The sequence below is a fragment of the Nicotiana tomentosiformis genome, chromosome 2 (genome assembly GCF_000390325.3).
Source record: "Nicotiana tomentosiformis chromosome 2, ASM39032v3, whole genome shotgun sequence".
In the NCBI taxonomy this organism is placed as follows: Eukaryota; Viridiplantae; Streptophyta; class Magnoliopsida; order Solanales; family Solanaceae; genus Nicotiana; species Nicotiana tomentosiformis.
In genome coordinates, this window is record NC_090813.1 from 49,104,437 (window position 1) to 49,118,473 (window position 14,037).

Consider the following 14,037-nt stretch of genomic DNA (forward strand, 5'->3'; position numbering starts at 1 on the left):
CTGTTGTTGTGGAAAATCCCTCCCAGTGGATCAACCCCAACAAAACATGTGCTTATCATTGAGGCATGAAAGGTCATAACATTGAGGAATGTCGCATATTGAAAGGCAAGATTCAGATGCTGATCGACACTAAGGTTATACAAGCAAAAGAAGCTGCACCAAATGTTCGCAATAACCCTCTCTTGGATCATAGAGGTGAGGGAGTGAATGTGATAGAAACTGACGTGGAATGGGATTGGGAAGGGTCCACTGGACTCATCCTAGAGGGAGACTCTCCTAAAACATCTCCACTCACCCTCACGCCAGTTGTGGTACAAACCCAGGCGCCATTTGAAGTTGATATAGCTATACACTTCACTGTGATGGTAGCTCCCACGCCATCTTACAAGTCTGATGTCGTCCCATGGGATTATGTTGCAGAAGCAAGGAGAAAGGGAAAAGCCAAAATGGAAGAAATAGGTACCGCGCAAGGTATGATTAGAACAGGCAGAGTTTACACACCTGAGAATCTGGGAGGAATGAGCAAGGAAGTTGCACCTAAGTCGCCTGTTGTCGAGACTGGCACTGACGATCTTTGGAGATAAGTACAGGAAAGGGAGTACTATGTTATTGACCACTTGAACATAATTCCCGCTCAGATATCCATCTTATCACTGTTGCAAAACACATACGCGCACAAGAATGCTTTGATAAAGGTGTTAAGTGAAGCTTATGTACCCGCCGGCATCACTGGTGGAGATATGGATAACATGGTGGGACAATTATTGGAGAGCCACAAAATCACATTTCACGAAGATAATTACCACCAGAAGGATTGAACCACAACAGGGCATTGCACATCACGGTGCAATTTGAAGATAAGTTCATCGTCAGGGTCTTGATATATAGAGGTTCAAGTCTCAACATATGTCCATTGACCACTCTAAAGAGACTGAGGTAAAGGCCTGCATGAGATACGAATGGGAAGCATGAATGTGAAGGCATTCGATGGATCTCAGAGAACCACCATTGGAGAAATCAACCTCAATCTACAAATGGCTACGACTTGGTTTGATGTCGAGTTCCAAATGCTAGATATATATGCTACTTACAATCTATTGTTGGGACGGCCATGGACACATGCAACCGGGGAAATGGCGTGAACTCTGCACCAAGCTGTAAAGTTTGAGTGGAATCATCAGGAGGTGATCATCCATGGAGATGGAAGCAACCCCATCTACACCAACCAGACCGTTTCGGTCATCGAAAACAAAAGGAAGCTGGGTAGAGAAACATACCATCATATTGAACGGGTTAATGCAATTGAAAAGGACCGATGGTGGAGCAACAAGATAGAAAGCATATTGTTTTGGATGGGTTATGAATCAGGCAAAGGTCTCGGTGAAAAGCTTGAGGGGATCACCAAACTCGTGCAACCACAGTACCATGGCACGACTCTTGGACTCGGATATGAATACACATGGCAAGAATATAAGGATTAGACATCACCATGGCGTGCTCCTTATTATCCACTATAACAACTCGTACCACCTCTATACCAGACATCCCATCAGCCTGACATGATGTGGGGATCTGAGGAAGATGAGGTTTTGGCTGGCATGAGGAAGTTGTTTCTAGATGAAGAAGATATGGACTACAGTGCAATTAATGAGGAGGAGGAAGAGGAGGAAGACCTTACCATTCAGACCGTGGAAGAAGGAACTGTTCTCAAGAACTGGACCGCTACACCATCTCGGGCTCGCCGAGTTCCTAGGTAGCCTTGCAAATTAGCATGAATTATTTTGAAATAGCTTTGAGCATTTAAGACATTTTCCAGTAATTTGTTTTGAAATAATTACTCGAGCCATCGAGTCATACTTGTTGACATTCTTAAAGTTTTATTAATGCATTACTGCTTTTCATATTTATTATTATCTTTCTACATTCTTTTTAGCATAATTATTACATATCCTAATGAACCCATGGCTGTGACATGTAATGAGACAACGCAACATAAGGACAGTGATTCAGAGGATCTGGAAGATGATATAATGCCTGAGGAAATCATCAGAGAAGTAGAGAACTTTGAAAACAAACCAAAGTCTAATTTGGAGGAAATTGAGGCCGTTAACTTAGGGGATTTCGAAAGGGTTAAGGAAACGTGCATAAGCATTCATCTATCACCATCGGAGAAGGAAGAGTATATCATATTCCTAAAGTAATATGAAGATATCTTTGCATGGTCCTACGACGATATGACTGGCTTAAGCACGTCTATAGTAGCTCACAAACTACCCACCAATCCTATGTGTCCACCAGTAAAGCAGAAGCTCAGAAAGTTCAAGCCGGATATGAGTTTGAAGATAAAAGAGGAGGTGGCCAAGCAAATCAAAGCCAAGGTTCTCCGAGTGGTCGAATACCCGACTTGGCTGGCCAGCATTGTGCCACTTCCAAAGAAAGATGGGAAAGATAGAGTATGTGTCGATTACCGGGAACTGAATAGAGAAAGTCCTAAGGATGATTTCCCGCTTCCCATCATACACATACTGATTGAAAACTGTGCCAAGCATGAGCTCTAATCCTTTATGGATTGCTTCGCAGGATACCATCAGATCTGGATGCATGAAGAGGATTCCGAAAAGATAACCTTTATCACACCATGGGGAATATACTGTTACAAATTATGCCATTTGGTTTGAAGAATGATAGGGCCACCTACCTAAGGGCCATGACGACTATCTTCCATGACATGATACATAAGAAAATAGAGGTGTACGTGGATGATGTTATCACCAAATCTAAAAGAAGTTCGGATCACATAGCAGACTAGAAGAAATTCTTTGATCGGCTTCAAAAATACAATTTGAATTTGAATCCTGCAAAATGTGCCTTCGAAGACCCTACTGGAAAGTTGTTAGGATTCATCGTCAGTCGCCGAGGTAGCGAGTTAGACCCATCAAAAGTCAAATCTATCGAGAACTTGCCGCCTCCAAAGAATAAGAAAGATGTGATGAGTTTTCTACGGTGCCTCAATTATATCAGCTGCTTCATAGCACAATCAACTGTGATATGTGAGGCAGTCTTCAGAATGCTAAGTAAAGTTGCTGCAATAAGTTGGACTGAAGAATTCCAAAAGGCCTTTGACAAAATCAAGGAGTATTTATCTAAACCGCTCGTTCTGGTCCCACTAGAACCAGGAAGACCTCTACTACTTTATTTGTCTATTTTAGATGGGGCCTTTGGTTGCATTCTAGGACAACATGATGAAACTGGAAGGAAGGAGCAGGCGATATAATATCTGAGCAAGAAATTCATGCCTTATGAAGCCCGGTACTCTTTGTTGGAACGCACCTACTGTGCATTGACATGGATAGCTCAGAAGTTGAGACATTATTTCTTTGCATACACCATATATCTCATATCAAGGATGGATCCGCTAAAATACATCTTTCAGAAACCCATACCTAAGGGTAAGTTAGCAAAGTGGCAAATATTGCTAAGTGAGTTCGACATTGTCTATGTAACTAAGAATGCAGTCAAAGGGCAAGCATTGGCAGATCATTTGGCAGAAAATCCCGTAGACAGAGAATACTAACCATTGAAAACATATTTTCTCGACGAGGAGGTGTCGTTCGTAGGAGAAGATATCACCTAGGCGTACGATGGTTGGAGGATGTTCTTCAACGGAGCAGAAAACTTCAAAGGAGTAGGTATCGGAGTTATCTTAGAAATCGGTCAACACTATCTGGTATCCGCAAAACTCAGGTTTCCATGCACCAACAATATGGCGGAATATGAGGCCTGCATCCTGGGACTCATATTGGCCATTGACATTGTAATCAGAGATTCAGATCTTTTGGTGCACCAGGTTCTAAGGGAATGGGCTACGAAGAACACCAAAATATTGCCATATTTGCACTGTATACAAAAATTGATCAAGAGGTTCACAAAGATAGAATTCAAACATGTTCCAAGGATTTAGAATGAGTTTGCAGATGCACTAGCCACATTGTCTTCCATGATACAACACCCATATAAAAATTTCATCGATCCTATCCTGATAGGAATTCATAAGCAGCCGGCTTATGAAGCTCATGTTGAAGAAGATATTGATGAAAATCCGTGATTCCACGACATCAAGGAGTATTGGAAAATGGAGAGTAACCAGAGAGTGCTACCCATACTCAGAAGCGAACGCTTCGTAGATTAGCCAGCCACTTCTTTCAAAGTGAAGGAATTCTATATAGAAGGACTCCTGACTTGGGATTACTGCGATATGTCGATGCCAAAGAGGCATCCAGATTGCTCGAGGAAATACATGCCGGAACCTGCGGACCCCCCATGAATGGTTTCATTTTGGCCAAGAAGATACTAAGAGCAGGGTATTTCTGGATGACTATGGAAACGGACTGCATCAAATATGTTCAAAAGTGTCACCAATACCAGATACATGCTGACATGATACGGGTACCACCCAACGAACTTAATGCAACTTGTTCGTCCTGGCCCTTCTCCGCTTGGGGTATGGACGCCATCGGACCAATCAAACCCGCCGCTTCAAATGGAAATAGGTTCAATCTGGTGGCTATGGACTACTTTACAAAATGGGTTGAAGCCGCATCTTATAAAGCTATAACTAAGAAGGTTGTAGCGGATTTCATTTGGGACCGCATTGTTTGTCGATTTGGAGTACCAGAGTCGATCATTACTAATAATGTCGCCAATCAAAATAGTGACTTGATGAAAGCCATGCGTGAAACATTCAAGATCAAGCATCGGAACTCTACAGCATATAGGCTGCAAATGAATGGAGTCGTAGAAGCCTCCAACAAGAACATCAAGAGGATATTGACGAAACTGGTAGACAATTAAAAACAATGGCACAAGAAGCTACCATTCGCTTTGCTCGGGTATCACACCACAATTTGTACATCAACTAGGGCAACTCCATATCTACTGGTTTACGGTACTGAAGTTGTTATTCCCGCCGAAATGGAAATCCCTTCTTAAGAATCATATAAGAAGCTGAGCTCAGCGATGCAGAATGGGTACAAAGCTGGTATGAACAACTAGCTCTCATTGATGGAAAGAGAATGAACGTGGTATGTCACGATAAACTCTACCAGAATAGAATGGCAAGAGCTTTCAACAAAAAGGTCAGGTCGAGGCAATTCACGCTGGGGCAGTTGGTACTAAAGCGAATATTCCTACATCAGGATAAAGCAAAGGGGAAATTCTCACCCAACTGGCAAGACCCTTATATGGTTCACCAGTTATTGATAGGAGGAGCACTTATACTTGCAGATATGTATGGAGAGATCTGGCCAAAACCCATCAATTCAGAGGCAGTCAAGAGATAATATATTTGTGATTATGTTTGCACTTTCTATTTGATATAACTGAACTACGCTTGACATGATTCTCATTTAAGAGGGGATAAGTAGGCAGTCTTGTGGGTTCAGTCACATCATAATAAAGTCTTCATCCCCCCTATGGTCAGAAACTGGGGCAAAGTCGTAAGTTTGCCCGATCTTGTCATGTTCGGAATTGCCAAAGAATATATTGCACGAAGTATGCATTTAAACTGGGGCAGAATTTTGAGGAGGATCCTCAAAATCTCGAATCAAGGAGGTTGCTGGTCGAGGCCAAACCTACACCACTATAGAGTAGCGAGGATGGTCGATGCAGTTTTACCCAACGAGGTCGGGATCGATTTCCACATGGAGTTAATTTGGTTTGGAGTTGGGTATCTAACTAATCTAGATGTGCGTGTTGTTTCTAATTGCACTTCCAAACATTATTGCGATTGATTCTATTCTAATTTTATACTATTGTATGCTAAGTGTAAGCTAAGTACAATATTTTTGGTGAAAGTTTTCAAGTGTTAAAAGGCACTAGGGAAGTGACTTCCGCCTAGGTGAGTATCTAATGAGTATCAAGAATATAGGACAAGCTTGTTATGATTGGGATCGTGATATAACCATCACACATAAGTGCTCACTCTATACCTCGGTAGTTTGAGTGACTTTGCCCGATTTGGCTTTCTCAAGCCCAAATGGGTATTCATATAATACAAGTGAAATTGGCTCAAGTCGGGTATTACTATCTCTAGGTTTAACCCTTTAATTGGGGCTATCAATCTCTTGAGTTCACCACAATTCCTTGTTAGCCAAATTTTACTAGACTTAGTCCCTCTTTCTCAAGAAGAGCCTAAGTCATAAAGGCATGAGTCAGTGTTTGCAACCACTAATTCTACAATTTTAGCATGAACTAGGCTAAATATCACTAACCCATAAACAATTAAGCCCTAAAATTCAAGACCCATTAAATACCCACACTAGGGTTGGGTCACAACCTTAGCTATGGGGTCTAGGTACTCATAATAACAGCACAAATCAAAGATAAAGATGAAATATAAGCTATAATATTAAAGTACAAGATGAAAATCTAAAGTTTGAAGGTAAATCTACTCTAAAATTCCCCGAAAAAGGAAAAAACCAGCCGTTCACGTGCTCTGCTAAACAAAACGTAACCTAAAAATGGGAAAAAGGTCTATTTATACACAACTAAAAATTCCAGACAAAAATGCCCCTGCGGAGGATTCGTGGACGCGTAATTCTGACCGCGTCTCCGCTTGAGCTTTCGCGGCCGCGTAATAATGAGCGCGGTCCGCGTTTCTTCAATACTGGGCTTGGATTGGGCTTAGTTTCACGGACCGCGTAATTTCAACCGTGTCCGCACGTGCTTCCATTGCGGCTGCGTAATTTGGACGCGGACCGCGTTCTTCAGTTAAGCCCGACTTGCAGGGTTTCTAAACCTCAAGATGCGCTCTCAACGGAATTCCATTCGCGTCCGCATAAGATCAATTCATGGCCGTATAATTTGGACACGGTCCGCATTCTTCATTTGAGCCCAAAGTGTAGAGTCTCTGAACCTCAAACCACACTCTCAGCAAAAATCCCCTCGCGGTCGTGCTTTTCCAACGCGGTCAGCAGTGATTTTAGTTCTGAAAGCAACTTCTCTGAATCTACTTTTGCGGACTGCATAATAGTGGCCACCTCAATGGTGGTCCTTACGCGGCCGCGCTTTTCTGCCGCTCTCATCGCTCCAGTCTCAGCCTTGGATTCGTGCAAGTTTGACTCCTTCATAAATTGATTATGGCTTCTTTGATTCATTTTGACCAAACCCTGCAAGCAAGCACATTAATTTAGTTTTCGGGAATACCTTTATGCATTTTTGACCCAAAACCTAAGCAAAAGAGAGCAAATAATAGGCTAAAACCCCTAGTTATGAACTCCCCCAAACTTAAGCTTTTGCTTGTCCTCAAGCAAACAAGGTAATTCCCACCTCCACAAGAAAAAGAAAGGAAAATTTCAGCTTTCCTAAGGTGACTTCATCAAGCATCAATTGGGACTAACAATTACCCTCAACACAAATGCATTATCAACAACATCATGCTATGACTTATTGAGTTCTATAGTTCTAATGTGACACAAAAGAATCAAGAGTTGACTCAATTCATCAAGGAAGCTCTCTCTCTCTCTCACGTAGGTCATTGTGGATCCCAGACTCCTCCTCATCTACTCTCCATGAGCTAATATTACCTTATAGAATGTGACACTCAAAACATGGATTGTAAAGAAGTGCACTCATCACTCTCAAAAGAATGTCACAAGTTCGGCTCTAAGTACCATAAGCTTGCCCCTCATGTAAATCACCACTAATATAAGCTCACTCAACTTGAAATCCTATAGGGCTTTAGCGGGATGTAATGAAGGATTTTTGGATCAAGGTAGGACATAATGAACTATGATGGTATCATCCTTCCTTAAGCACTCCATTTTCTCATTTCGGTTCGTACTTTCTTGACTCTTTTGAGTCATTTTCTTCGTCCTTAGGGGAACTAGAGAGACACATTGTCACTCTTTCTTCTTCATGACAATCATTTTTCTCCTTTCTTTCTTTTTTTTTTATTCCATGCCTTTCAACATTGTTTTCTTGAATCCTTTCAATATTTACTTTATTTTTGACATGCTTCATTTTGGTTTATCATCCTTTTCTTTGCCTTTCCTTTTCATCAATTCTTTTTGTTTTTTGAACCTTTCATCACTTTGAAATTCCTCGTCTCTGCCCCAAACTTATTTTTTTGCCAAATGTTCATCATGAATGCTAAGGAAAGATTGGGTGCCAAGAGAGGGTCATTATAAAACAGATGAGGGCTTGTAATGTGGGTTTTGAATGAAAAAGGCTTAGGCTCAAAGGGGTTGACTAAGGATATCATAATCGTAGGCTACGGAAGTTTTCAAAGTTCAAATGAAACCAAGGAGAGCCTATAATCACTTCTCAAGTCGAGCTACACTTAGAATTTCGGGTAGAAAAATATTCAAGGTAAGTTCTAGACTTGTTGGCACGGGACTTGGACTTACAATTCAATACCTTACCTCTCAAGCTACTGGATTGATAAAGAGAATAGAGTCGAGGGCCCACAACAACCCTAGCTAAGATTGAAGATCACAGATGGCTCACAGAAACCACTTGATGATAGTTTTAGTCAACTCAAGAGTCTAAAGGTCACAACTAGAGCTAATCTCGTCAACAAACTTGTCTCTAACCATGAGGTCGAAGGTAAATGTGTTAGTGCCAAGTGAAGCCTACTTGAGACACTTTTATTCATTACTACTATATATCAAAACAGAAAGAAAAAAAGACTCAATCCCTTAAGAAGGTTGTCACGCCATCCATCGTTGGGAAGAGCCACCCGGTTCACACAATATCCACCTTTGGAAAGAACCGTGGCATTAAGAAAATCAAAGGCTTATTGATCACGCAGAAATGTAAAAAGAGGCTACAAACTTAAAAAGAAGCTACTAAAGGAAGTAAGAAGCTAATCTATTAAGGAAAATTACAAAAGAAGTTATAAAGTAAAATAGGGAAAGTAAAATGAATATGTACAATAGGGGAGTGAAACGAATATACACAAAATGGAGATGAATATATACATGGAATGGTAAAGTTATATACATACCAAAAGTGAAAAATAATGAAAAATGAAAATAACGATAAGTAAAAATAAAGAAAAATAGTATCATAATTATTACTTGCCAGTCATCAAAGTCATCAAATCGAAATAAGCCCCTCCCCCCCCCAAATAGAAGTTAGCATTGTCCTCAATGCTAAAAGTAAAAATAAGATCATGGGAGGGATAGAGAGTAAAGAAAACTCCATATTTGGTCTCTGTCTGCATGGGATCAGGTACTCTGGTAGGGTTCTCAGACTATGTAGGCTCATCAGCTCCATCAAGATCCTTTAACTGAATCTCCAAGTCCTCGGTCTGGAGTACCACAAAGCTTCTCACCGGCTCTCTGTCAGCCTCCCGCTCTGATGCATGTGATGTTTGTGCTGCCGGGGCAGTCTCCTCCATAAAAAGGTCCAGAGGAATATCTCCGGTGGAAGTAAGCTTCTCCACCTCCTTCTTTAACAACTCTTGATTCTTCTTCACCTTCTTGACCTGTTTTCCCATCTCCTTGATTACCTTCTCATGAGTACCCAGAGTCTCCAAAAAAATGTTTTTGGTTGTTAAGGATCTTCTTCAATGAATCCTCCACTGACAGAGGCATCTAAAGTGGATAAGGCAGATAGCTTTGATGTAGCTACCTGCATCCAGTTGTTGATGCTGGATAATGTCTGATTAACCCGCAGTGCAGTCTGAGGGTAAGCTGAGGAGGAAGGCACAGATAGTGGGGCAGAGACAGATGGCCCGGAGGAAGGAGGTGTCATAGCAGCAGATGAACCTTCAGTTGTGGAAGTCTCAAACCCAGTGGCCACTACCCTTGGCTCTTCAAACTGGCCAGCGGAGGTAGTGGCTTTGCCTTTGGACTTGGGATTGTCTGCTCCCTGGAGGCTGTACCAAGAAAAGGGTCTTTTTGTCTTCACCTTTATGTCAAAATCCCTCCCTTTTACATCTTGGTCCTCTAAATACTTGGTGAGGAAGTTGGGGAATGGGTATGATATTTCTTCCTTCCCGATAGCTTTGGTGATGTTTCTGGCCATGATGTTTCCCACATTTATCGGGTACCCCGCCATGATAGAAGCCATAACAATTGCCCGGGAGACTGGGATATCACTGTCATGCTGAGAGGGGTCTAGCCGGCTGCAAACGAAGGTGCATCACCCTTTTGCTTCAAAACTCAAAATGTTTCTAGTAATTTGGAACCCAGGTGTAAGCCAAGCCGGTGTTGTCCCAGGGATGGCTATCACCTCTGCAAGCCATGGACGGGCTGCCTCATTTAATGCCACCTTCTCCAAGTACAAGGATTCGTCCATATCATCAAACCCGTCATATGTGTTCAGTGTCTTGCCATCAAATCTAATCTTCCAGTTCCGTACCTTAGTCACATAGGTGCCCTTTTTGATGTGGGCGACATTGGCATAGAATTCTTTGACTAAGTACTCATTAGCCTCCGGTAGCTTGCTAGTGAAGAATTTCAACCCCACTCTTTCATCAAATTGCTTCTTCACATTGGGATTATGGGGTAGAAGATATCTTTCTATGAAATCCCTCTCGAGGGTGAGCAACCTTTGTGGCCACCATTCCCAGAACTTGTGGTAGGCTTTCTCACTGACAAATCTATCTTGCCATACTGCAGGCTTTCTTGATCTCACCAAACCTCTAACTCGGGTATCACCACCTCTCCCATTATTCGGGACATCCTCTTCATTATCAATATTAATTAGAACCGTTGTTGAGGTCGGAGTTGTAGCAGGTGGGGCAGGTGGTGTCGAAGTCTCACTACCTCCCCCTGAGCCATCAGACGACCCAGAGAAGGAGGTAGATTCATTAACGAGGCGGTAGGGCTGTGATTGAGCCTCTTGTTGGAGTTGTGTAGCTTCCCCTTCAGAAATCTCTCGGGAGGGGACATATTCACCAGTCTCAGACGAGTCGGGAGTGGGTCTTCAGAGGGTTTGCTTCTTGTCAATGACCCTTTGAGGTTCTAAGGGTGCAGTCTGTTTCCTTTTGACCCGGCCTCGGGAGGATTCTCCCCTCCCTTGTGATTTCTCAGTACTGCCACGCGATCGCACCATTATCTGCATACACAATCAGTGAAAGCTCATTAGTATTGTGGTTCAATGAATCAACAAAGGAAAGCAGATGAAATAATCACAGTGTTTCTCAAAGCAGGGGTCCGCTGACAGTGTAAAAAGGAGCGAGTCCGCGGAAGGGTCATCGCGGTCTGCGTAAAAAGGAGCGCAGCCGGGAAAGAGTTGGGACCAGACTACCAACTCTCTGAACATTGGTTTCCGCTGACCATGAAAGAATGGGCGCGGCCGCGAAATAACAGACACGGATCGCGTAAAAATGAACGCGGCCGCAGAATTAATTTGTTAATTCTCTGAAGCTCATGAACGCGGTCCGCGAAATTATGGACGCGGACGCGTAAAGTCAACCGCTGACCGCGGAAAAATCACCGCGTCCGTGAACATATAAGCCTACCCAGTTCGCATAAAAGCATGAACGCGGACGGCATAATTTGGACCGCGGTCCGCGAAATTCAAATCATACTGGCACTTATGAATTATTTAAGACCTAGGGTTTCACTTAGTGCAAACATTTAGGCAATTAACAGGCATAGTGAACAACCCTATCCCCCATTAGGCATTAAACATTACCCAGAAGCAATTTTATCATCAATCAAGCATCATTTTGAAATCATGACATGTGTTAAACCCTAAAAAAGAAAAAGTAAAACTAGAAGAAAAAGAAAATCAAAAGATGAAATTAATGTAAATATTTGAGCATACCAGATGTGGATTTGTAGTAGGAAATTGCTTTCTTGATTAATAAGATATGAAATTGAAAGTGTAAGAAGGGGAAGATGAACAGTGGTCTATTTCGGTGAGAGTGTGGGGTTTGAAAAGTGTAAAAGTCCTAAGGACTTCCTATTTATACCAACCCCAGAGGTCCCACCGACTTACCTGAGCGCAGTCCGTGGAATTCCACCGTGGTTCGCGTTTTTTACCTTTCGAAGAGCCTTTTCAGAAACAGGTCCGCTGAGAGCGGATTAACGGTCGCGGCCGCATAAAATCAACGCGGACCATGAAATTACGAATGAGGACGCGAATACAACTTCAGAGAGTTGATATTCTGGACTTTTCAAGTCTGTCGCTGACAATTTGCGCCCCCGCGAAAAGCTCTCGCTGACCGCAAAATTTTGAGCGCGGTCCGCGTAATTCCCCACACTTAGGCAAATTTTCCATCAATAGTCTTGTACTGCACAAACAATTCCTACACAAAGCTCACAACCAGTTAGTTCAAAATAAAGCCTGATCTAAGAAGAAAATCAAAAAAAAAACACATGGGTTGCCTCCTAAGAAGCGCCTGATTTAACGTCGCAACACGACGCATGTTACCTACATCATTGGAAATTGATCAAGGACACCACATAGATGTCATCAAACTTTCCGAGGTAATGCTTCACTCGGTGCCCATTAAATCTGAAGATTTCACCATTTTTTGTTTTTCAAGTCAAGATCACCAAATAGAGTCACGTGCACCACCTCAAAAGGGCCACTCCATTTTGACTTGAGCTTTCCCGGAAACAGTCATAACCGGGCATTAAAGAGAAGAACCAAATCACCCTCCTTGAATTCCTTATTCCGTGCATATTTGTCGTGCAAGTACTTCATCTTGTCCTTATACAAGGACGAGCTGGAATAGGCATGAAATCAGAACTCATCTAGTTCATTGAGTTGCTCCACCAGGAGATTGGCTGCAACATCCCACTCAAGATTTAACCTCTCCAGCCCCCACATGGCTTTATGCTCTAATTCAACCTGTAAATGGCACGCTTTTCCAAACACCAACCGGTACGAAGACATACCAATTGGAGTCTTGTACGCAGTTTTATAAGCCCACAAAGCATCATCAAGTTTCCTTGACCAATCCGTCCTATTTGCATTGACAGTTTTTGATAATATTCTCTTTATCTCCCTGTTGGAGACCTCAACTTGTCCACTAGCCTGGGGATGATAAGGGGTTGACACCTTACGATTGACACCATACTTGGAAAGTAAAGTGTCGAAGGCCTTATTCATAAATGAGAACCCCCATCACTAATGATTGCCCGAGAAGTGCCAAATAGTGTAAAGATATTTTTCTTTAAGAAAGCCACCACACTCCGTGCCTCGTTGTTGGGCAAAGCCACGGCTTCAACCCACTTGGAAACATAATCAATAGCCGCCAGAATGTAAGTGTTACCACACAAACTCACAAAAGGCCCCATGAATGCTATACCCCACACGTTAAAAATATCGATCTTAAGAATAGTGGTGAGAGGCATTTCATCCTTTTTGGAAATTCCACCAGCTATTTGGCATTTATCACACCTCTTAACAAGCTCACTTGCAGCTTTATACATGGTAGGACAATAAAATCCATAGCTAAGAACCTTTGAAGTAGTTCTCGCCCCACCATGATGACCACCGTAGGGCAAGGAATGGCAAGCATCAAGAATATTAATTTGCTCCTCTTCCGGGAAACATCTCCGGATCACACCATCATTGCAAATCTTGAAAAGATAGGGCTCGTCCCAATAATAATCCAAGTTGTCCCGTTTGAGTTTCTTCCTTTGGTTAGAAGAGAGCTCACTCGGGACAATGTCGGTCATAAGAAAGTTAGCCACATCGGCGAACCAAGGCATACCATTCAAAGACACAGAGAGGTGTTTTTCATACGGGAACGAATCATTAATTTTGAGGCCATAGTGGGGCCTCCCCTCCTCTTCTAAGTGGGACAAGTGGTCCGCCACTTGATTATCACTTCCTTTTCTATCAATGATTTCAAGGTCAAACTATTGAAGCAGAAGAACCCATCTCATCAACCTAGCCTTCGAGTCCTTTTTGGTCATCAAGTAACGAAGTGTCGCGTGATCGGTGTGCACAATCACTTTGGCACCCATGAGATATGGCCTAAACTTTTCCATGGAGAAGACAATGGATAATAACTCTTTCTCGGTCACCGTATAATTGACTTGGGCGCCATTCATCATTTTGCTTGAATAA

At 42.4% G+C, this 14,037-nt stretch overlaps 1 protein-coding gene across 1 annotated transcript; it reads left to right on the forward strand.

The window, feature by feature from the left end:
- Positions 1-2,234: 2,234 nt before the first annotated feature.
- On the forward strand, positions 2,235-2,558 carry LOC138904755 (uncharacterized). Its single transcript, XM_070193260.1, has one exon. The coding sequence runs from the start codon at positions 2,235-2,237 to the stop codon at positions 2,556-2,558; it is 324 nt and encodes a 107-aa protein (XP_070049361.1).
- The last annotated feature ends 11,479 nt before the right edge of the window (positions 2,559-14,037 follow it).